At 36.5% G+C, this 23,104-nt stretch overlaps 1 protein-coding gene across 1 annotated transcript in view; it reads left to right on the forward strand.

Annotated features, from left to right (window-relative positions):
- Nucleotides 1-23,104, forward strand: part of myo7ab (myosin VIIAb) — a 44,963-nt gene that overhangs the window by 886 nt on the left and 20,973 nt on the right. Inside the window, exons 2-19 of the mRNA XM_059351332.1 lie at nucleotides 1,335-1,438; nucleotides 5,516-5,584; nucleotides 8,737-8,850; nucleotides 10,009-10,161; nucleotides 12,031-12,215; nucleotides 12,989-13,110; nucleotides 13,956-14,098; nucleotides 14,218-14,331; nucleotides 15,068-15,221; nucleotides 15,451-15,527; nucleotides 16,950-17,069; nucleotides 17,927-18,069; nucleotides 18,215-18,425; nucleotides 18,569-18,704; nucleotides 19,906-20,012; nucleotides 21,137-21,274; nucleotides 21,963-22,121; nucleotides 22,624-22,716. Of these exons, the coding sequence (XP_059207315.1) occupies nucleotides 5,567-5,584; nucleotides 8,737-8,850; nucleotides 10,009-10,161; nucleotides 12,031-12,215; nucleotides 12,989-13,110; nucleotides 13,956-14,098; nucleotides 14,218-14,331; nucleotides 15,068-15,221; nucleotides 15,451-15,527; nucleotides 16,950-17,069; nucleotides 17,927-18,069; nucleotides 18,215-18,425; nucleotides 18,569-18,704; nucleotides 19,906-20,012; nucleotides 21,137-21,274; nucleotides 21,963-22,121; nucleotides 22,624-22,716 (2,187 nt within the window). The 5' untranslated portion in view covers nucleotides 1,335-1,438; nucleotides 5,516-5,566. The remainder of the gene's footprint in view (nucleotides 1-1,334; nucleotides 1,439-5,515; nucleotides 5,585-8,736; nucleotides 8,851-10,008; nucleotides 10,162-12,030; nucleotides 12,216-12,988; nucleotides 13,111-13,955; nucleotides 14,099-14,217; nucleotides 14,332-15,067; nucleotides 15,222-15,450; nucleotides 15,528-16,949; nucleotides 17,070-17,926; nucleotides 18,070-18,214; nucleotides 18,426-18,568; nucleotides 18,705-19,905; nucleotides 20,013-21,136; nucleotides 21,275-21,962; nucleotides 22,122-22,623; nucleotides 22,717-23,104) is intronic.

Raw genomic sequence — 23,104 nt, forward strand, 5'->3', positions numbered from 1 at the left:
GAAAGCGCATATATCTTTTCTTGCAGGGAGTTATATGGAAAGATGGATATCACTTTCATGTCTTTATATGTAATATGGACCTACAGGCTGGAGATGGTTAGCTTAAGACACAGAAACAGCTGGCCTGGCCCAGTCCAAATGTAAAAAAAACAAACAAACAAACAATCTGCCTGTGACCGATGAAACATTTTAGTTTTCAGATCTCAGATTTTGTACAGATTGGACATAATGTAAATGGCACAGTAATCAGTGATCTTAGAATTTGTCTACCTTTTGGACAGAGCATGTTAGGTGGAAAACAGCAGGTTAGCTGTTTCCAGTTCTTATTCTAAGCTAGGTGAACCGATTGACATGACAGTAGTCACAGTGAAGATAGAAACATAGACTAAACCTAACCATGACATAGAAAATAGAAGTGTTAAAAGAGGGATAAGTAGACAAACAACACAGTTACTGGAGAAAAAGAAAAAGAACAACTTAAAGTGATTTTAAAGGAGCCACTGTCATTGTTAACCTAAGTTCCTTACATAGTCCGTTTACAATGTGCCTTTGTGTTGTATGTTGCCATATTTCTGTAATTTCTCTGAAGAAAGTGTTATGGAAGATGCAGATATTTGGTTAAAATACAGTTCATAATAAGTATAGTGAATTGGGGGAAAAAACATCTGCCTCGATGCAAGCCTTCTTTATAGTAATTGTGTAATTTTGTGTGGTGGTGGAATGACCCTCCAAACTCCATACAATCTGCTGAATCCCTCTCAATTTTCAAAAAGAGGCTGAAGACCCAGCTCTTTACTGAACACCTACACACATAATTGACACATAGAACAAAAAAAAATGTACACCATCTACACTCACTACTGAAAAAGCACTTGCGTCCTAAAAACACTTACGTCCTAACAGGACTCAACTTAGTCCACGGCACTTATTATTGCTTGTTGTTTATTGACTTTATTGACTTGCTTGTGTTGTATGATCTCTCAAATGTGCGTTGCTTTGGATAAAATCGTCTGCTAAATGACATTGTATATTGTAGATTGTAATTGTTCTGACAAACTGAAACTACCAGCAATGCTGCATGAATTAGAAAATGTATTTCCCATACTCTTTCTGTTATTATTCAATATTGCTCATAAAGACTTACTAAATTGTTATTCGTACAATTCTGACAATTAACCAAAGCTATCCAACAAATGAAGATGAAAGTACAAATCTGCAACCTAGAGATCGTAAAAATAAAAGAATAAAAGCACATTCCCACAAAATTGCATTTTGAATTAATAGTATTGATATTCAAGACAAGATTCAAGACACTTATGTGTTGTTTTTTGCAGACTGAACCTCCAGAACCCCTGGAAGACATGGAAGCACTAATGTTTCTCGGTCAATGATGAATGCTTCATGTCTCTCTGTGCCTGCGCCTCTGAATCCCTGCCATGTGAGTCACAACTGTTGCACACATACAGTACACATGCCTGTTAGCATTATGGGCCACACACACACAGAGAGATTAACAGGCGAGGCATTAACAGGTTGCTTTTGGCCGTTACATGAAAATCTCTGAGCTGGTCAAAAGTTTGTAAAAAAAATTTTAATTTTTGGAACGGGCACGGGATGGAAGGTTGACCTAGCCTAGAAGAAAAATAGTGTTCAAAGTATTATATTAATCTCTGACTTGCCTTTGTAGAAGTCTTCACACAAAATGTTTCGATAACATTCAGACGTGTTGGGAGGGTTTGAGCTTTCTGGTGTCACCAGCGGCCACACCGGCAAAAAGTAACACGGAAGAGAAGGGACAAATTTAAACCACACTTCCTTTCCAACATTTTCTCAGGACCTAAACCCAACTGATCCTTAAAAACGTTATTTTAGTTAAAGTACAGAGGTATAAGCATCAAAATGTACTTAGAGTAGCAAAAGTAAAAGTACTTGTTATGCAGAATGGCCCATTTCAGAATCAAATATATTATATTGCTGAATTGTAATTATAAATGCATTAATGTGCTCACTTTAATGTTGATACTGATTTTAAATACTTTATATATCAGTGGGTAGCTGAACCTATAATAATATGTCATTTGATTAAGTGGGTTGTATTTGTATTTATATTAGTAGTAACTAATGTTATCAATATAAAATAAATATAACATATATATATATATATATATATATATATATATATATATATATATATATATAACATATATACATATATAATGTATCAATATAAAAGTATAAAGTACTTGAACTGAGTCTTTTCTTAGTTTCACCCATCACAGGCTGCTGCAGCACATTGGCCAGTGAAAAAAGGCAAACATGTTTTAGTAAATTATACTTGAAAATAACCAAACGTGAAACCAAAGCCTCACAAAACAAATTGTCTCAAACCTGACAGCGTATCAGAGTTCTACAAACCACAGAAAATACTTTTTAAATCACAATATTCATTTGAATATTATCTCTGTTTACATTACACGTGACCTTACATTGAGCTCAGGCTCTTGTGGTTGAGAAAATACTTCAACAAGGGATTAAAAGCAATCTTACAGTTGCACAATGTATGTAATTCAATGCAAGCACAGAGACGTGGTGGTAGCAGGAGCAGTGACTTAAGTTTTACCTCGTGGTTCGTCACTGTTACTGCATTTTTAGAAGAAGTAAAATAAATAATTGTGAAGGTTCAGCATGTGTTTATGTGTGGTGATATTTACATCCTTTGCACACAGTACATTTTGGTTTATAAGGGGCTGTGGATTAATGTATGGCCACTCTGTAAATGTAATTTAGGTCTGTTTGTGGGACAGTTGCCAGATTGGCACCCTGTGGTTTTGAATGAAGCAACCACTGCTCAGCTTATGTCTTGGCATTAGCTGAGGACATTGTGACTTGCTGCATATGAATGAATTTGGCTTGAAATAAACTGCATGCTGTATATTGTAATATAGCTGCACTGCAGACATCCAAAAGGTTTACTGCACCTGTTTTAGATGAATCTGTGTATTTTTACACATAAGAACTGTCTTAAATACAGATTTCTTTGATTTGTTAGTGTGGTGCGACCAACTAAATGTTAATCTACTTATTCAACCACTAATAGATCATTAAAACACTTATCCCCTCCCCCCATGGCATCTTCATCACTCAGTCGGGGGGTTTTAAGCCACACCAGCTATTTATGTTGCAATCTTGTTTGTATTTCCTTAAAGGAATAAGCAGGGAAAAGGTCACCTCAGTTGCATTTAACTTTCAATCCAAAACATTCAATTCTGCTTTTATAATTCATTCAAATGATCCATTTGATTCCATTACAGCTCCACACTGGCATTTAAAATGGGGAGTTTGCACACAGAAATTTAAGCAGTAAACTGCAATTTGTAATCTCTATTGTCTATTATCTATTTATACATTAAATGTTCCTATTAAGTCTGTTTTCAACTACAAAATGTGGGGGGAAAAAAATCAGAATTTATCTTCTGCTTTGCTTAACATAGTTAACTGTAAAAAACAAACAAACACAGAATTTACTGTATACAATACTGCACCTTCGTTGTGACAAAGGAAAGACAGCTCAGTGTGGGAGAAACTGATTCAGCAATCATAACTGTAACAACCATGGCTCGTACTTAAGCGATGGGATTAGCAGCAGGAATCCAAGTAAGCCTTGAACAGCCCCCACCAGACCCTTTAACCCCCCGACCCTCCCTTTCCTTCTCTGGTCTCTCATGTCCTGCTGGACCACATGGCTGATTATCTCTGCTCTAACCCTGCTATGTCTTAAGGCCAGTTCAGACCGAAGACTCACAATGAGAGTTGAAACGTGCAACTACTTGCAATGAGCCGGGCTGCAATGTTCAGAAACGTGCCAGTTTAGACCAACTATAAGACACAGTAGAGGTGTGAATCAGCAGAGGCCCCACCATACGATTTTATTGCGATTTTAAGAATTTTGCACATGGTAAGTATTACCATGTAATATATTGCAATTTAACTATTTAACTCCATTTTGTGTCCACAAAATTAGATTTGACCAAGAATTGTTTTGTCCAATCAGAGAAAATTCTCAGTCTATTCATTTCATTTCAGTCTTTTTATTTCTCCACAATGAGAGTCAAACCCACAGACTGACCAACAACGTATTCAGTCAAACTGAATTAACTGATATCAAACATGAGTGGACGACAACAACTGCAGCATTTTCTCAAACTTTCCTCAACTTTAAGCTTCACTGCTCTGAATTTTTTTTGAATGAAACATAAAAAAGCGAGTATCTCCAGTATTTTCCTAAAAGTGAGCCCGCTACGGCCACAGAAGTAAAAAAAAACATGTTGAAAATACTGACGACCCGCCGAATGTCAGAACACTAAATATCGATACATCGAATCGATATAATCTCGCCACGCAAATATCACGATACTATGCTGTATGGATTTTCTCCCCCACCTCTAAGAGACAGTGTATTGTCTTTCTGTACTTCTATTCTTACTTTTCACCCTTTCACACTTTGTTTCAGAAATATATAATTTGTAACATCTTAAAACATTAATATATAATATATGGATTGTGATTGGTGCATTTCTCTCAGTGATAAAACAGGAACATTTATGTTGTGAACTTGAGACAGGAGATCTCCCCTCTTTTGTTCTTTCGCAGAGTTCGAGTCACCTTTAAAACAGCAGAGAAAACACTAAATATCTAGACATTAGAAATATATAAAAATAAAAATATCTACCATTTCATGAGAGGAACGGCTGATCAATCAGTCATTCAAACTTGTTTTCTACCTGACACACTCAGCAGCTACACACAGTTGGCAAGTAGTTTTAGTTTCAAGTACACTGCAAAAAAGCCAACTTGTAATTTTTGGCCTAAAACAGTGATTTAAGTTGGTAAAACTTGGAAATATAAACTATTGACATTTAGGGCAATAATGTAAGTTAGCACAACAAAGGAAGCCAGTTGTCTGCTCAAAAACAAGTTTGTGAGTTGTTGTTACTTATATCTTTAAGTTGGGGTTCACAACAAGGGACAATAGTTCTGCTAACTCTTATTTCTTTGTTGTGAAATGCAGGAAAGGCGGGGAAATTCGGTCATCAGCGAAAGCTAGCGGCTAACTGATGCTAGCGGCGCTGCTTGTTACAGCTACAAGAGTAGCCATTAGCGTATCAATGCTAACTTAAAATTGTGGTCGCAACATTAGCTGACATTTCATAGCGCTGTTACAATCGTGCCAATTCAACACATTGCAGAAGTTAGGATTAAAAGTTATTACAATGTAAAATTATAAGTTAGTACAATTTACAGTTGAGGTGACAAAAATCTGAATTCAGAGTTGTGCAAACTCAAAAACAAAAATTAAAATATTTAGTTTAATTGTCCAACTTAAAATGTTATCAAAGTTTGTTGCCTTGAAATTTTGAGTTCACCCAACTCTTCTTTTTTTGCAGTGTATATTTCATTAAGTAGAAGTAGTTTGTTCTTTCGGTCTGGTGATGTCTGTGACTTGTCTCCTTTGCAGAGCCCTCACATGGTGATTTCTGATGTCCTGGTATCAACCCGAGGCTGAACCATGGTCATTCTGCAGCAGGTCAGTCATGTTGTGTAGAAATGTCTCAATGTCTGCTTTCATCTCACACATTTTTTCCTCATCTCAGTTTTCACTGTCAAGCTCTCCGTGGCTCATAATACAGTGATAACAGCGGCAGATGTACCACTTGCAATGCACAAATTTTGAAAGGATTGCACTTTAATTTTACAATAGCAGGCTTCTCACTTCTAGCCAACTACAGTGGAGTTTGTGGGCTGAATGACAATTGTTGCTACAAGATAACATCAACTGTGGCAGACTGAAAACTGTTTTCTGCTGACTTTTTAGTAATTTTCATATTTCTAGCTAATTTTGTTTAAAAGCAAAGTCCTGTAAATATGCACTTGATGGCTATATACAGTCATGTAAAAATGATTAGACCACCATTGTTTTCTTCATTTTCTTGTTTATTTTAATTGACATACAGGACAATGACTTTTCCTGTGATTTTGCGATATTAAAAGCTAAAATTCTTAATTTTAATGCCTGGGACAACTAAAGGTACATTTGTCTGGACAAATACAATGGTAACAACAAAAATAGCTCATAAGAGTTTAATTTAAGAGCTGATATCTAGCCATTCCCCATGGTTTTCTTGATAATGACTTTGGTTATTATCAAGAAAACCATGGAAAAGGGCTAAATATCAGCTCTTAAATTAAACTCTTATGAGTTATTTTTGTTGTTATCATTATATTTGTCCAAGCAAATGTACTTTTAGTTGTACTAGGCATAATGAACAAGAAATTGAAGAAAACAAGGGTGGTCTAGTAATGTTTTCCCTGACTACATGATACAATGCTAGAGATGAGGCTAAAGCTATAAGTCCCAGGAAAAAAGTCAGTATCATCACAGACAGATGATCCATAGAAGACATAAAAATGCATTGTCTGTGTATTGCAGGGTAGTCCTAGGATTAAAGTACAGTATTATAAAGTTGAAAATTCCTGTCGGAAGCTTTTAATATCGCATAATCACAGGACAAGTCATTGTCCTGTACGTCAATTTTTCTAAATATCATGCAGCCCTAGTTTATAACTTAACTTGGAGGAGATAAAGATGTAGTTAAATAACTCCAAACTTTTTCATATTGCTCTGATTACAGTTTCTGTATGTGTAGAAATCCCAAAAACTGATAGAACTGGCTGCCTAGTTACTTTTGCTCGGACTGTTCATTCCCTGTCACTCACACACAGTTTTACAGTCAACAATCATGCACATGCTGATGTTCTCTCTCTGAGGAACTCAATACGTACAGTAGCCGCATTTTGGGGGTTTATGGCCTGTTTCAAGAGTGTCTAAGTGTCGCTGTTGATGGAGACCAAAAGGTTACATCCAAACTTACTACATCATCCTTGAAGGTGACACTGTTCATGAAAAGCCTTCTTAAAGCCCAGATAAGCAAAAGGCAATTATAATATCAGTAAAAGATTAGATGGACTTTGATAAATAAATGTTGCAACAGTAAAATCAGATACGGAAAATAATGGATTAATTATATGGCAAGAGGACGTTGTTGCAGTGTGTTAAAGGGTGCCAAAAATCTTATTAAAATAATTGATTTGGGGTTTCATATTTAAACTGCAATGTGTATTTTCTGTTGTTTAACCTTTCAGTCGCACTGCCAACTCTGCGCACAGTAAATACAGCAGCATGTCTCCTCAGTAGGTCAAATACGGTTACCACATATCAGGCCATCAATACTCTCTGCCACCCGCCCAACCAGAGTCCTGCAGGGCACGACTCAGGTACACTGCTCTGTTTCAATCTCAGCTCAGAGCCTCAGCTATGAATCTCATTGGATTGGAGACATCTGGATGTTGTTCAATGGAAGAAAAAATAGCATCCTTAATGTCACAGAGAGCTTTGTGCTGCTTGTTTGTCAGCAGCAACCTTTATGCTCCAAACAAAAGATTTTGTCTTCATCTTGCCAATAAATCATTTAATCTCTACAAAAGCCAGAGTCGGACTGTAGTAGGGTCATTTTTAATCAAATTATTATTATTATTATAATTTAAATCTCTTCTTAAAACTGACTTTTATTGTATTGCCTTTTATTGACCTTTTCCTTCTTTTACATTGTTTTATAAATTGTGTATTTGTTTTATTTATGTGTTATTTTATTGCATTTTATTTACTGTCAAGCACCTTGTAACTTTGTTTTGAAAGGTGCTATACAAATAAAGTTATTGTTATTATTATTATTATTATTATTATTATTATTATTATTATTATTATTATTATATTGGATCCTTCGTGAAGATATTAAGGGTACTGATGGTCTTACCACTAACTGTGATGGTCACCTGAAGGCTAACTAAATGTGTGTTAGGTTGAATTTAAATTACTAACTACTCATCGAGTCAAATTTCAAAGCTATCCCATCAAATGTGAGAAATCAAAGGTTTGAATGTATCCATCCACTAAATACTTTTTTAAAAATTAGTTTAAGACTTTCCTGGCACCAGTTTCTCTGATTGTGAACTTGTTTTTCAGGAAATGTAACATGCACCGTACACAAAGGGTTTTATTTATGGCTTATGCGGAAGTAATTATTACAGTATAAACACATTTGATTAATAGATAAATTGATGGATGGAATAAGAATCTCAGCTCTATTGTCAGGGGTTATATCACTTCCATACTTGGCTGAAGGTGGTCAGATTTAAGCCTTTTTCAGACTTAATCCTCCCATTCAGGGAGCTGGCAGCTGCAAAAGTAGGCAACTCTGGGTGTGTGATGCAACTGTGATATAATTTCTACTTATTCAACATACATAATGAAATAATCACAGACACATAACCAGCTCACCTCTTGCTGCTGTTATGTCGTTAGTAGTTAGTAGTTTTCCCTCTGACAAAAAGTTATGTTTTTAGAGGGGATTGTCTGTTTAAAGAAGCAATAAAATACAACACATCTTATCTATAGTGTCCTTGTTTTTTCCATTCCATTATTTCCATTATTTCCATTATGATTTAAAGCTCATGAACACACCAAAGTAAGAAGAACGACTTCCCAACTCCAGAAATGAGATCATCCAAGGAGTTCATGAATGCACCATTCTTCCTCTTCCTATTCACTTCCTCTTGTAAAGGTAACTCTGGGTAAAATTGTCCATTTTTAACTGCCGTTGTGTGTTTATAATAATCTAGGGGGACTATGTGTGGCTGGACCTTAAAACAGGCCGAGAGTTTGACGTTCCTGTGGGAGCCGTGGTCAAACTGTGCGACTCTGGACAGATCCATGTTCTGGATGATGAAGGGAGGGTAAGTCAAGATAGAGCAGGAGCTACACTGGTACTGCATTTGTACACCCCTTGTTTGTACGCTCTTTTTTTTATAGTTTGTGATATTGTATTTTTTGAATCAGGGAAGAGTCTATGAGAGTTATATATATATATATATATATATATATATATATATATATATATATATATATATATATATCTCCTTTATTTAACCACGTAAAAGCCTCATTGAGATAAAAAAAAAAAAATCTCTTTTCCAAGAGAGACCTGGCCAAGAAAGCAAGTTACAAGTTACAACATTTAAACACATTTATCATAAACAATTAAATACAAATACAGCCATCACAACAACACTGAGTGAGCCTCAGTATCTGACTTATATGGAGCAGTCACACAGACCAAGGGAAGTGATTTCTTTATCCTTTAAAATCGATTTGAATTCACCGATTGTGATCAGGTCGGATAGATTCAAGTCCTTTTGCAAATGATTCCACGATAAAGGGGTGACGTAACTAAAAGCTTTCTTACCTAACTCAGTTCTCACCCTTGGCACCAGCATCTGTAAAATATTTTGAGAGCGTGGCCCATGTTGAGTTTGGTTTCGACACATGTACTGTATGTACACAGGTATGAGGGATCAGCCAAAGAATAGATTTATAGACAAAAACTAACCAATGAGACGACATTTCAGCCGAGGCATACATTGTACAATGATGTGTGCAATTTCCAAAGCCAGTAATGAAATGCAGAGCACAATGATAAACACAGTCCAACTTAAACTAAACTGAAATTAAAACCTCAGTAAAATCAGTCAAAGTGAGCACACACATCTAATCTAAACTGTATTTTTATTAGTGATGTTTATTCTTAAAGGAGGGTAGAGTTTAATTCAATTAAATTTAAAAAAAAAAAAATTGTGTAGTTTTGGTCATATATTACAGGAAAAGTGTGATTACAAATACATAAGTAAAGCCTAAATATGGATTGTTCCATTTATATGCAGGATAGTATTTTTCCCACTTGAAGTTCAGTGTAAACAGGAGCTTCAGATAATGTTAAATGTCCTTTAATTGTAATTTTTGTACTTAAATGTAACCAGACAGCAGAGATAGGACAGAATCTACCATGCCACTATCGTCTCCAAACTCCTCTTAAATGTTTGTCCCGCCTCTCGCAGGAACACTGGATTTCTCCTCAAAATGCCACCAATATCAAGCCCATGCACCCAACCTCCCTCCACGGGGTGGAGGACATGATCCGTCTGGGCGACCTCAACGAAGCTGGCATCCTCCGCAACCTGCTCATCCGCTACAAGGAACGCGTCATCTATGTTAGTATGCACACTGCAACTCTGACAAAAACAGTAGAGTACAAAAACATTAACAGTCAGCTATAGAGAGATTTTCCCTCACTTTACATGGAGGGAGTAACATGGAAATGGGCCACAGCCCAGTGAAGTTCTTATTCAGGTTAAGCTGTTTACATGTACCTTCATTAACCTGCAAATGGGGTTTACATGTTGCTATAAATAAAGCAACAAACAGAATGTCCCCACATCACTCTTTGACTGAGTGCCAGAGGTTTATTTAGAAAGGGGAAAGCAACAGATACTTTTTTTTACACGAGTGCCATGCATTTACCAAAGACAGTTTTTTGGTGGATTTTTTTCCTTGCAATTGTTGCTATTGATGTTTCTATCAGTGGTGGAAGAAGTATTTAGATCCCTTACTTGAGTAAAACTACAAATACCACACTGTGGAATTACTCCACTTCAAGTAAAAGTCCTTCATTCAAAACTTATTGAAGTAAAAGTATCAAAAGTAACAGTACCTGTACCTTATGCAGAATGGACCCACTCACATTATTTGTATTGATGCATTTATGTGCATTTATGTTAATTTTGTAGAGATATGACTGAATTCTAACTACTTAATATCCTGTTATGAGGTTTAAATTAAAAAACAGCAACTGTCAAATCACTTTAAATGTATTATCTATGTTAAATATTGACCTGAAAAGTAACATAGGCTGTCAGCTAAATGTAATGGAGTAAAAAGTTCAATATGTGTCTCTAAAATGTAGTGGAGTGAAGTATAAAGTTGCATAAAATAGAAAAAACTCAAGTAAAGGCCACATAACTCAATTTTGTTAAAAAAACAAAACAAACAAGCAGGCTTAAATAGGTTTACAGTGTCGTCTAGTGATTTGTGCTTAACAGCTCAGTTTACCAAAGGGGGGGTAAGCTCCTAAAAACCTGTACTTTGGAGTTTTATAATAGTTTTTGGTTGTTTTGTTTTCTCTCTCCATGTAGACAAATTGTGGTGGAAGGGTGAGTATGAAGTTGAAATAGAAAAAATGCTAATGCTTCTCTAATGCCTCATCCTCCTAACATGTTTTTTATTTCTCGATTTGTTTTTTATAACATGTAACTGCTGTAACTGTGGGAGGTAAGAGCAGCCATGGATGTGATATCAAGAAGTTAAACATTGTAATGCAACAAGACAGAAACCATTTTAATAGAAGGTTAAAATGTTATCGTTCCGGTGCTCAAAGTAGTAGGCAACATATTTTATATTAGGTTTGTTGCAGCTCTGTGGTAAACTATTGTGAGATATAAATACAAGCAGAGAGTTAGATGATTCGATCGCTAAAACTCTCATTAAGATTTTAATTTTTCAGTCCTAATCTTAATTTTAACCTGGGTAAATTGTTGTTTCATTCATGGCTTCTCTTGGTTTCCATATGTTGAAAGGCATCCTTTTCTTGTTTTTATTAATGACTGATTTTACTTTGATTTTAATTCTTGCTTATGCACTCAAACTTATTTTTCCTCCAGCTTCTTTAGTAGCTTTATAAAGCCATAAGGATTGTAGAAATTTTAATTTTGCTGTAAGAATTTCATGTGCTCAATGCAATTAACTAAGTACCATTCCTTGTGTTGATACTGTAAATGTATAAAAATGTCCAGTCAGTCACATTAGAGTGACAATCAAATTAGATTAAAATAACATGTAATTGTTTAACACTGGAGATGCTAAATTCTAAAAACAAAGTAAGATCATATCTTCAACCATAGTGAATGATTTGGAAAATGTAACATTGTTGGTTTGTAAAAGTAGAAGATATTCTGTCTCTAAAAAAAGGAGGAAAGTTACTTTTTCTTAAAACTTCTACTCTTCTTTTTTTTGGATTCCTGCAGACGTATACCGGCTCAATCCTGGTAGCAGTCAATCCCTACCAGCTGCTGCCCATCTACACTGCAGACCAGATCCGCCTCTACACCAATAAGAAGATAGGTGAGATGCCGCCGCACATCTTCGCCATAGCAGACAACTGTTACTTCAACATGCAGCGGAACGACAAGGACCAGTGCTGCATCATCAGGTGTGTGAACTGAATAGTTAAGATGGGCTCAGAGTTTACATACAGCATTCATTAACAAGTTAAACAACAACACACAAGGTTAACCCTTTAACAGGCAAAGAACTATATTTGGTAATTAGAGTCAGGTAATATTTAGAGAAAAAAGTTGCAAATTTACTAGATTAAAGTGGCAAACCTACAAGAAAAAAAGTCGCAGATTTAAGAGATTTAAAGTGGCAAATCTGCACGAAAAAAGTCGCAGATTTACGAGAAAAAAGTGGGGAAAAAAGCAACTTTTTTCTCCCAGATCCACCACTTTAAATCTCATAAATCTGCGCATTATTTTCTCCTAGATTTGCCACTTTAATCTCGTAAAAAATTTTCTCAAAGTATTATTTTCGTATATTTTTTTTTACACATTCTGGCTGTATGTAATATCCTCCAATATTCTCTAGGGTTGAAATTTGGAATATGCAAGTATTTCAATGAGTGCCCTATTAAGGGTTAAAGTGGTGAATCTGGGAGAAAAAAGTTGCTTTTTTCCCACTTTAAATCTCTTAAATCTGTGACTTTTTTTCTTGTAGATTTGCCACTTTAATCTAGTAAATTTGCAACTTTTTTCTCAAAAAATTACCTGAAGTTACCAAATAGTTCTTTGCCTGATAAAGGGTTAAGAACCATAAATGTAAAAAATTATAATTCTGTGTAAATTGCTGAATTATTAATGTGTATTCCCCAAAATGTTAAATTTTTGTGTGTTGTACGAGTGTCTAACTGTCATCTTTGTGTGACAGCGGTGAGTCCGGAGCTGGAAAGACAGAGAGCACGAAGCTGATTCTGCAGTTCCTCGCAGCCATCAGCGGTCAACACTCCTGGATAGAGCAGCAGGTCCTGGAGGCCACGCCCATCCTCGAAGGTCAGACAGCTGCCGTGTTTTTACACTCAAATGTACGTGCAAATCTGCGAAAATACTAGAGAATACGATACAATACGATGTTATCCCGATACTTGAGTCACGATACGATGCGATTTTAAGCATGTTGCGATATGGTGAGTATTGTGATACAATATTTTGCGATCTAACTGTTTAACTGCATTTTGTGTCCACAAAATTAAATTAAATCAAGAATTGTTTTGTCAAATAAGAGTCTTTTCATCTCACTTCAGTCTTTCTATTTCTTCACAACGAGAGTCAAACCCACAGACTGACCAACAACGTATTCAGTCAAACTGAACTGAACTGATATCAAACATGTATGACGACAACAACTGCAGCATTTTCTCAAACTTTCCTCAACTTTCAGCTTCAGCTTCACTCAAGCTTCAGCTTTCACAGAATCTACAGTATATAAAAAAACAAAATACTGACGATCCACCGATCGATAAATATCGATAATTGGCGGCCATGAATCAATATAATATTACCATGCGATACTATGCTGTATTGTTTTTTTCCCCCTCCTCTAGAAAGTTCATGTCAGATCTAGCGAGGAAAACAAGGTTCACTGAGTAGCTGTTCTTGAGCTTTTGATTGTTTCAAATTATGTTCAGCAACAGGTGGCGTTTGCACAGTTTGCACAGTTTGCATGGATTTGAAGATGGTTGAATTTCATTTTTTCCCTTTGTGCTCAATCAGTCCTCTGTTGTTTTACTTCAAACCCTGAAGTTGCCTCAGTAACAGCTGCAAAATGTCAGACTCCATCGTTACCAGCTTGTGTGTTTCTCTCCATTACCTCACTCACCTATTGTCAATTATTTCAGCCTTTGGCAACGCCAAGACCATTCGTAACGACAACTCCAGTCGCTTTGGAAAGTATATAGATATCCACTTCAACAAGCGGGGGGCCATTGAAGGAGCCAAGATAGAGCAGTACCTGCTGGAGAAGTCTCGTGTGTGTCGACAGGTAAGACACCAAAAATTTTCAGTGTCAGTTAAGAAGACAGGCTAATCAGAACTTTAGGCCGTTTGAATTGGTTTGTTTGGTTAGATTTTGTTTCTATGTTTTCCCCTTTTCCCCTCCAGGCTCCAGATGAGAGGAACTACCATATTTTTTACTGCATGTTAAAGGGGATGGCTCCGGAGATGAAGGCCAAGCTGGGCCTTGGCCTCGCCTCTGACTACTCCTACCTCACCATGGTGAGTCTACAGCTGTGTGAGAGACCATTTACACTGAATGTCTGTGTGTTGACTGACATATGGGGTCTTTATTGAGCTTGTATTAAAACTGAGATCTAGATCCATTGACTTCCACCTCCAGTGAGTCCAAGAAAGTCACAGTTGCAGTGGGTGTTTTCCCCTCATCGAGTTCACAAGGAAGATATGAGATTTTGCACTTGAAAACAAAGTTTGCCAACTGCAACAAACAATTATCTTATAATGATCCATTGAGGAGATGTTTATTTCTTCATTAATTGAATAACCCATCCTGTAAAATATAAGATTTTTTTTTTAAGGCTCATCACAATTTCTTCAAGCCCAAGTTGACAAATTCAAAAACCTTGTTTTGTCCGAGTAACAGTTGAGAATTCAAAGACATTTACTGGTAACTTAATATTATTGAAGAATGATAGATGCAACAAATATTCACACTTGAGAAGTTAATAGGTACAGATTTATCTTTGGTCCATTAACTTGATTAAAGGACTCAACTCACTTGTTTCTTTTACACCTTATTATAAATTTTTATTTTGGTTTGAGGGCTAAGTTGATGTCTGGTTAATGTTAATAAAGATCCGTAAACAGCAGTTTCCCTCAGCTTTTTAAGCAGATACATTCTACAGCAACAATTAAAGATTACAACCTGCAGTTCCTGGAGGCACCTTACTAGTTCAGTTATAATAACCAAAAGTTCTCTGTGTCTTTTATCTTCCAGGGTAACTGTACAGCGTGTGACGGTCGAGACGACCTGAGTGATTACTCCAGCATCTTGTCAGCCATGAAGGTCCTCATGTTCACTGAGACTGAGAACTGGGAGATTTCCAAGCTGCTGGCTGCCATCCTACACATGGGCAACCTGCGCTTCGAGGGTATGATGAACTGCAAACTTACATGCTGCTTGAAAAGGTTTTGTTGACAGTGTCAGAGAATTGAGGGTTTTGTACTGGACTGCTTAATGCTGTGAGGTGTCTCACAATATTTTTTTTTAATATTTCATGTGTAAAAATAAAAAATATCACCACATCCTAAATTTTGTACAAAATACACTAATTATAAAAATGTTTTGAGGAAAACCATTATCTGCTTTGTTTTCCTCAGCTCGTACGTATGACAACCTCGACGCCTGTGTGGTTGTGAGATCTCCTGACCTGATGACTGCTGCAGCACTCATGGAGGTGCGTATATATATTTATATATATATGTCTAAATATGTACGTGTACTACAAGCAGGGGCCAGATTCACAAAAGTGTTGTTAAGATAAAACTTAAGAAAATTCTTAAGGAAAAAATTAATATGTTCCTCAGAATGTTCTTAAATGCTATTCACCTTTTATGTCTTACGGAACTTGTTAGTTTTCTCACTTAGGACGTCCTTAGATTTTTAATTTAAGATCACTTGCCAGAAAATCAGTTGCGGGCCTTTGGAGCCTATATTGTCTAATTAAGACCTGATCAGGGAGTGTAAGAGGATCCATTCTGTCTCTCAGAGGCCACCAAAAGAACTTCTATCTAAAGTAATAATAATAAGGACATGGTTTTTAGTGATTAATTAAGTAGTATCAAATACAACAACTGACTCTGTGATTTACTATGAGTACTTTGTAGTGTAATCTAGGAACAGGCATACATGTCACACAGACTGAAAGGACATTTCAATTATATGTCAACTGCCTAAATAATACATTTGTTAACAAATTAGTCGAAGTCTAAACTAAATATTAAAGAAATTAAATAAATGTCTTACAAATTTGTTCAAGTAAATACATATCAAGTCTAAGCTTTTCTAACTGTAGCTGTTTTAAGACTGGTGAGGGCTTCTATTAAAGTTGTAAAGAAATTTGAGAAGAAATCTAAGAACTTCGTTTTCAAGAATCTCATTTGTTCTCAAGTTCTATCATAGGAAAAAACTTAAGAAGAAAGTTAAAAAAAAAAAAAAAGAAAATAATTCGAATGAAGAATTTCGTCATGAATACCAAATCTTCTTAAATTTTGTCTTAAGAGCAAAGTTAAGAAAAAAGTGCCACTTAGAAGACTTTTTTTTCTTGAGAATGCTTTGTGAATCTGGCCCCTGATCCTTTACTTAGGTACTCTGTGGATATACTCTGTTAATGTCCTATTTAAAATGTTACACAAGTAAACGTATGTGATTATAGTCAGGAACATAAAATAAACTTAGAGTATTAAAAGTGAAATTACTTAAGGAAGAAACATTTTCCCTGTGACTGTTATACCAATATACCATTAGATTATTATTACCAATGCTTTAACACAGAGCTGTCAAGTAATTGTAGGGAAGAAAAGCAAACAATGTTCCCATCTGAAATCTAGTCCAGAGGAAATATAAAATGCCATGGGAATAAAAGACTCCAGTAAAGGTCATAAAGACCAAATCAGTATGCATCAGAAAAAATAATCACCTGATTAAAATTCAGCGATATCTCTGCATTGAGTGATGTGACACATATTGATAATGGGTTCATTGCAGTGCTGCATGATGCAGAACATTAGTTATTCAGTCTTAGGACAGAGAAGCACTTGGTGAAGCTGCTTTAAATTGGACTCCATTCTAGCTCATTGCCTGTTGTGTACTGCTGTAGGTGGAGCCTAAGGATGTGATGGTGTGTTTGACCACACGGACCCTCATCACACGTGGTGAAAGTGTCGCCACGCCTCTCAGTGTGGAACAAGGCCTGGATGTCAGGGATGCTTTTGTCAAGGTAACAAACTTTTAACAAAACACAGAAATATCTTATCTGAAACAACCAACATCCCTCCAACTTTAGGGGAAAACTTCATAGGACCCCATTTCTCATAATAGGAAGCCAATTAAGAAAACAGTTATTACTGGCCCCACTGAAAGGCTTGTTTTGCCTGACCTCTGGTAGTTTAAACCTGCATTCCTTCTAATGGCCAACAGGGGGCAACTCCAATGTATGCAAAAAGAAGTCAATGAAAAAATGACTCTACTTCCCACTTGATGTATTACCTCATTATAGATTTTTCTAATTAGTTTTTGGTTTCGATCATTACTTTAAAGTCTTCTTCAATCCAGCATGATGCTCACTTTGGTAATTATGGTCCCATTTAGAGTAAAATGGACAATAAAGCAGGTTATGCTTTCAGAGGTGGTTACCTTGTGATTGAACTGTCAGTCAGAATAGAGACATGTCAATGCATATCTGTAACACTGTGAACAATAAAAAAGCTGTAAACTTGTTTTAAGGTATTGCCCACATTTCGTTTGAATAATTTTGACCCTTTCACTTCATTAAAGTAAATTAATAAAAGACTCTTTTAGGAATTGGCTGTTCAGTTGTTTCCAGTGATATATTTTGTTGAAGCCTGTTTTATGCAAGCCAAAATTTGCATCACAGTTAATGTGACTTACAGATGCCACTTTCTAACCTTTCTTTATTTCTGTTAGTCTTAAATAACTACTTACGGTAGTCCACAAACCAATGGTGACTCCATCCACTTCTTTTATACAGTCTATGGTCTGGACTGAGGTGTTGGACTGATGGATTGACATTGCTATCCATGTATATTCTTAAAGAACACAAGTTTCATCTTCCAGGGGATCTACGGGCGGCTGTTTGTTTGGATAGTGGATAAGATCAATGCTGCCATATTCAGACCGCCATCTTGTCAGAGCAACATCGTGCGCAGGTCGATCGGGTTGCTGGACATCTTTGGTTTCGAGAACTTCATCGTCAACAGGTGACTTATACTAAGTCTTTGATTAGAAACTGTCAAGTTCATAAGAAAAAAAAGTGTTTGAATCCTTGTTTGTATAGTCAAATTTAACACTGCATCCACATCTCTTGCTCCCTGCTCTCTCTACTCTGAAACGTCTCCATTATAGTTTCGAACAGCTGTGCATCAACTTTGCCAACGAGAACCTGCAGCAGTTCTTTGTTCGCCACGTCTTCAAGCTGGAGCAGGAGGAGTACAACCTGGAGGACATCAGCTGGCAGCACATCGAGTTCACAGATAACCAGGACGCACTGGACATGATTGCTAACAAACCCATGAACATCATCTCCCTCATTGATGAAGAGAGCAAGTTCCCCAAGGTGCAATACAACGAAGAATCACACAAGTCTATTACAACATCACTTGAAGTGTCAGCCACTTTTGTAACCACAATTCAGTCGAAGCCAACAGATTTATTTTGCTTGTCTTTATAGTAGATGTCTGTTTTTTTGTCTTTTGTCAGGGGACTGATGCTACGATGCTGTACAAGCTCAACTCACAGCACAAGCTCAACTCCAACTACATCCGTCCTAAAAACAGCTATGCAACGCAGTTTGGTATCCAACACTTTGCTGGCGTGGTGCATTACGAGACCAGAGGTGTGTTCTGTTTTATCCATTTTACTGCATGCTCCTTCTTCTCTCACTCATGTCCTATTTGTTGTGGGTTGAGCTGCATTTTTTTCAGAAACCAGAGAGAGGGTTCTGGTAAAGTTAAAGGTCAGATGGGATGTGGCATCTGTGTGGTTGGCTGATGGGGAAGCTTTCCTTGCATTGATTACTTCATGAATAATAATATTGAGTTTGTTGGTGATGTTACATTTTCTTTCAAAGTTACCTACATGCTTGTGATTTGTCTTTTAGTACAAAAAAGTTCTGTACAAGTGAATCAGTGTATTTGTTCTTCCTCACCATCACCAGGTTTCCTCAATTCTGACTTATTATACACATTTACATAAAAGGATTTAAAGCAGTTGGATGATTAATCATCTAGCTCAGGGTTAGGTAACCTGCGGCTCTGGAGCCACATGTGGCTCTTCAGGGCATCTGCAGTGGCTCTCTGTGGCTGTGACAAAAACAAATTATACAAAATGAAGCAGCTATTTCTTTTTTCATTTTCATTGATCAATGGTGTAGGCCAAAAGCAATTTATTTTTTCATAGCTTATGAAAGTCTACGGCCCGGCGCCTTAAATGAATAATGTTAATATTATTCTGTCTAATGCCCTTTATCGTAGTCTAAACTAGTCCCTCTTTGAATTTAGGCTAATTTAGACTTAGTAGGCTATCTTCATTATCTCAAATTAAGTTATAACATTTCATCTCTTTTTTTGACAATAATCTTTTGTTAGTAAAGGTTGCCATCCCCTAATCTAGCTGATTGACAGATGATATATATTTATTTTTGTTTTGTTGAGTTTTGTTACAATTGGAAAAGACACTTGTTCCAGCCTTTCAGATGTAAATATTTATAGGTTTTCTTTCCATGATAATTGGATAATTGGACTCTTGGCTATAATTCTCATTGCCTTAATTATTTCTTCATGAGCTCTTGTGACACCAGAATGTAAATATATACATACAGGTGCATTTCAATAAATGAGAATATCATAGAAAAGTTTAGTTATGTCAGTAATTCAATTCAAAAAGTGGAAATAACACATTATATAGATCCATTACACACAGAATGAAACATTTCATGTCTTAATTTATTTAATTCTTCTAATTATAATGATTATTTATTTTTTCTTGGTTTGGACAGGAGTGACCTTGCAGTTTTTCTCTCTCTGTCCCTCCTTCAGGCTTTCTGGAGAAAAACCGAGACAGCCTCCACACCGACATCATCCAGCTCGTCCACTCGTCCAAGAACAAGTTCATAAAGCAGATCTTCCAGGCTGACGTGGCCATGGTGAGGCCAACAGATACTGAAACACAACTACATGAATACCTGTCATGGTGGACTAATATTTTTCACTTCCTTTTCGACTTCTGTTATGACTTTTAAGGTGTTGCTGTCTTCAAGTGTTTATGTCACTGGTGACTTTTGCCTCCCTTTAGCTTTTCTCCTCACGGTGTTGGCTTCTAACTAACGGCACACCTCCTCCTCTCACTCTGCTGTCTCTCCTCTGTTTCCTCTGTCTTCTCCTCTCACATCAGTTTCTGTGTGGCTATCAGCAGCCCAGCACCCCTACTCCCAAGGTAATCTACAGCCTTAAGCAACATGTGGTCTCTCTAAAGCCCTGTTTGTGTTCCCTTTAACTAAATAAAAACCCATGAATCCAACGGCCGCCCACCTTCCTTAAGCTCTTCTTTTTATCCTACAGGTGTACAGGTTGTTGTAGCAGAAACCTGAGGGAAAATTGATGAGATTTAGCTTTATGCTTTATTTAACTTAATGAGAAATTAACCAAAAAATTATCTAGCTATCTAAATATTATTGATTTTCACAGGACGATTTAGGGTTTTGGAACAGGAAGTCCTATTTAGAAATTCTGTTGTTCTTCAGTTTCATTTGTTGTGTTCAGTAGTAATAATGTTTGTCTGTACCCCATGTTTCCATTGTGTACCCTTATGTATGTGTTAAGTGATGATCCACAAGTTGCAAATCTTTACCAAAATGTGACAAAAATGAAATCCTGATTGTCTCTAAAGCAGCAACGATAGTAACCCTGTGAGATTTAAAATTAAAAATAAAAAAATATTCAATGGGTATTACTAAGCACCGTTGAAAGGTCAATGAGACTTTCTTTATCATGTAGCAGTGGTGACAATTTATATATGAAACATGGTTATAGGGGGAAGTAAAATTAAAATGCACTAAATGTAAATGTTGCCGTGTTTTTTGGTGTGGTAAAATATCAAAAATGGAAATTATGAATGGAAATGCTACTAAAATTGTGAAGTAAAAAGGTACAAAATAAATGTTGCGACAGACCTGTCCTCAAAACACTGTAAGCTGTAGAAACCTCTATCTGGGGTTGTGAGACATAGTTTAATGTATTTCCACCTTTGTGTGTGTTTGTGTGTTTGCAGGGAGTAGAGACGAGGAAGCGATCTCCCACTTTAAGCAGTCAGTTCAAACGTTCCCTGGAGATGCTGATGAGGACGCTCAGCGTGTGTCAGCCGTTCTTTGTTCGCTGTATCAAACCCAACGAGTTTAAAAAGCCTATGGTGAGACCAATGTTAATGTGCATGTGTATAGAAAACAAAAGTTAGGCTTTTGCTGTGTAATCGTGAAGTTGTTCTACTTAAGATTCTTTCACCTATTGTAACCCTCTTCTGATATAAAATAAATAAATGTAATGTAAAATAAATCTAATCTTAGTCAGACTAGCTGTTAGTTCCTGGCTGAAGCTCCACATTCACTGTACTAACAAGGGTTGAGCAGGAGTACTTGAGTATCCGGTTTATACGTCATTATTCATTCAACGGTGTGATGCTTTGAGCCTGCATGTTATTATTTTATTGCCTTTACAACCCTCAGCCACACTTTATTAACTCGTCCATGAATAATTTTTCTGCCTCGTCATTTGTTTGTTTTGTTTTGGGGGGTTTCGGGAAAACTTGAGTACTCCATAATAATTAATGTGAGCACTCGAATATGGTAATGACTTCGCATTCCCATCCCTTGTACCAACATGAGATTGGCCTCAATCCTCATATTAACTGTTGGCAAATAACAAAAAAGCATTTTTCCTAAATGTCAAACTATTCTTTAGGAACAAACACCTGCTCACCTGTTGACAATTATACATTGGGTACATGAAGCTTCTTTTTACTTGCATTTTTTTTAATTTTCTCTTAAGTTTTGATGCATGTTCTCTCAATTTGTCTTCAACTTGTCTGTTTTGGTTTTCAGTTATTTGACAGAGAGCTATGTATTCGTCAGTTGCGATACTCCGGCATGATGGAGACCATCAGGATACGGCGGGCCGGCTATCCCATCCGATACACCTTTGGCGAGTTCGTTGACCGTTACCGAGTCCTAATGCCTGGCGTCAAACCTGCTAATGTACAGGTCAGCAACACAACTGTTCCCATCCGCTACAGTTCTGTTCTTGTTGTCTTCTTCAGTCCTGATTGAACATGTTTTAAAGTGCTGCCAGTAGTATTATTAAAGGCTTACTTCACATTTATACCAATTTTTAACTTTATTCAATTCTATTTTGTTATATTGGTGTTATATAATTTTCTTGAGGGAACCTTCCCGAGGGATTAATAGAGTTGCTATCTATCTATCTATCTATCTATCTATCTATCTATCTATCTATCTATCTATCTATCTATCTATCTGTCTGTCTGTCTGTCTGTCTGTCTGTCTGTCTGTCTGTCTGTCAATCACAAATGTATGTGGTGAAGTTTTAGCAACATGCGGCACTAGCTGTGAAGACTGTAACAATATAATTAAAAACATTTTTATATCATACAGTATCTGATGAGCCTTTCACAGGACGCATTCTTCAAAACTGTCTTTACTGGTGCAGGAGTTGTCACTTCTACTTGGTTTTCTCTCCCTGCAGGAAGACCTACGAGGAACGTGCCGGAAGATCGTCTTGGCCCGGCTTGGGAAACACGATGACTGGCAGATCGGAAAGACCAAGATTTTCCTAAAGGTTGCTGGAGTCCTTTAAAAACCTATTTATATATTTTACTAAATTACTAATTTATTTATTTATTTATTGTGTCATTTATCTCAGGATTTGATTCATCGTCATATATACGGGCCATGAATATCAGCACCGGATTAAACGGATTTGCCGTTTGCAAACCTCAACTTAAATTCCCTCTTCCCTAAATAGTATTCTGATTGCAGAAAAATGAATTTAGGAATATGTACCATTAGTGTGGAGAATAAGGGTTATTTAATGTTTTATTTAAGGCATCTTATTTTGACAGTCTTCTTGAAAATTATGTGGTGGATTCTGTTAACACTCTGTGCTCTTATTTTGAAAGCTGCATGTGTTTAGTGACAGGAAGTAATTCATCACAGATTAGCTTTTT

The sequence above is a fragment of the Centropristis striata genome, chromosome 15 (assembly GCF_030273125.1).
Source record: "Centropristis striata isolate RG_2023a ecotype Rhode Island chromosome 15, C.striata_1.0, whole genome shotgun sequence".
Taxonomy (NCBI): Eukaryota; Metazoa; Chordata; class Actinopteri; order Perciformes; family Serranidae; genus Centropristis; species Centropristis striata.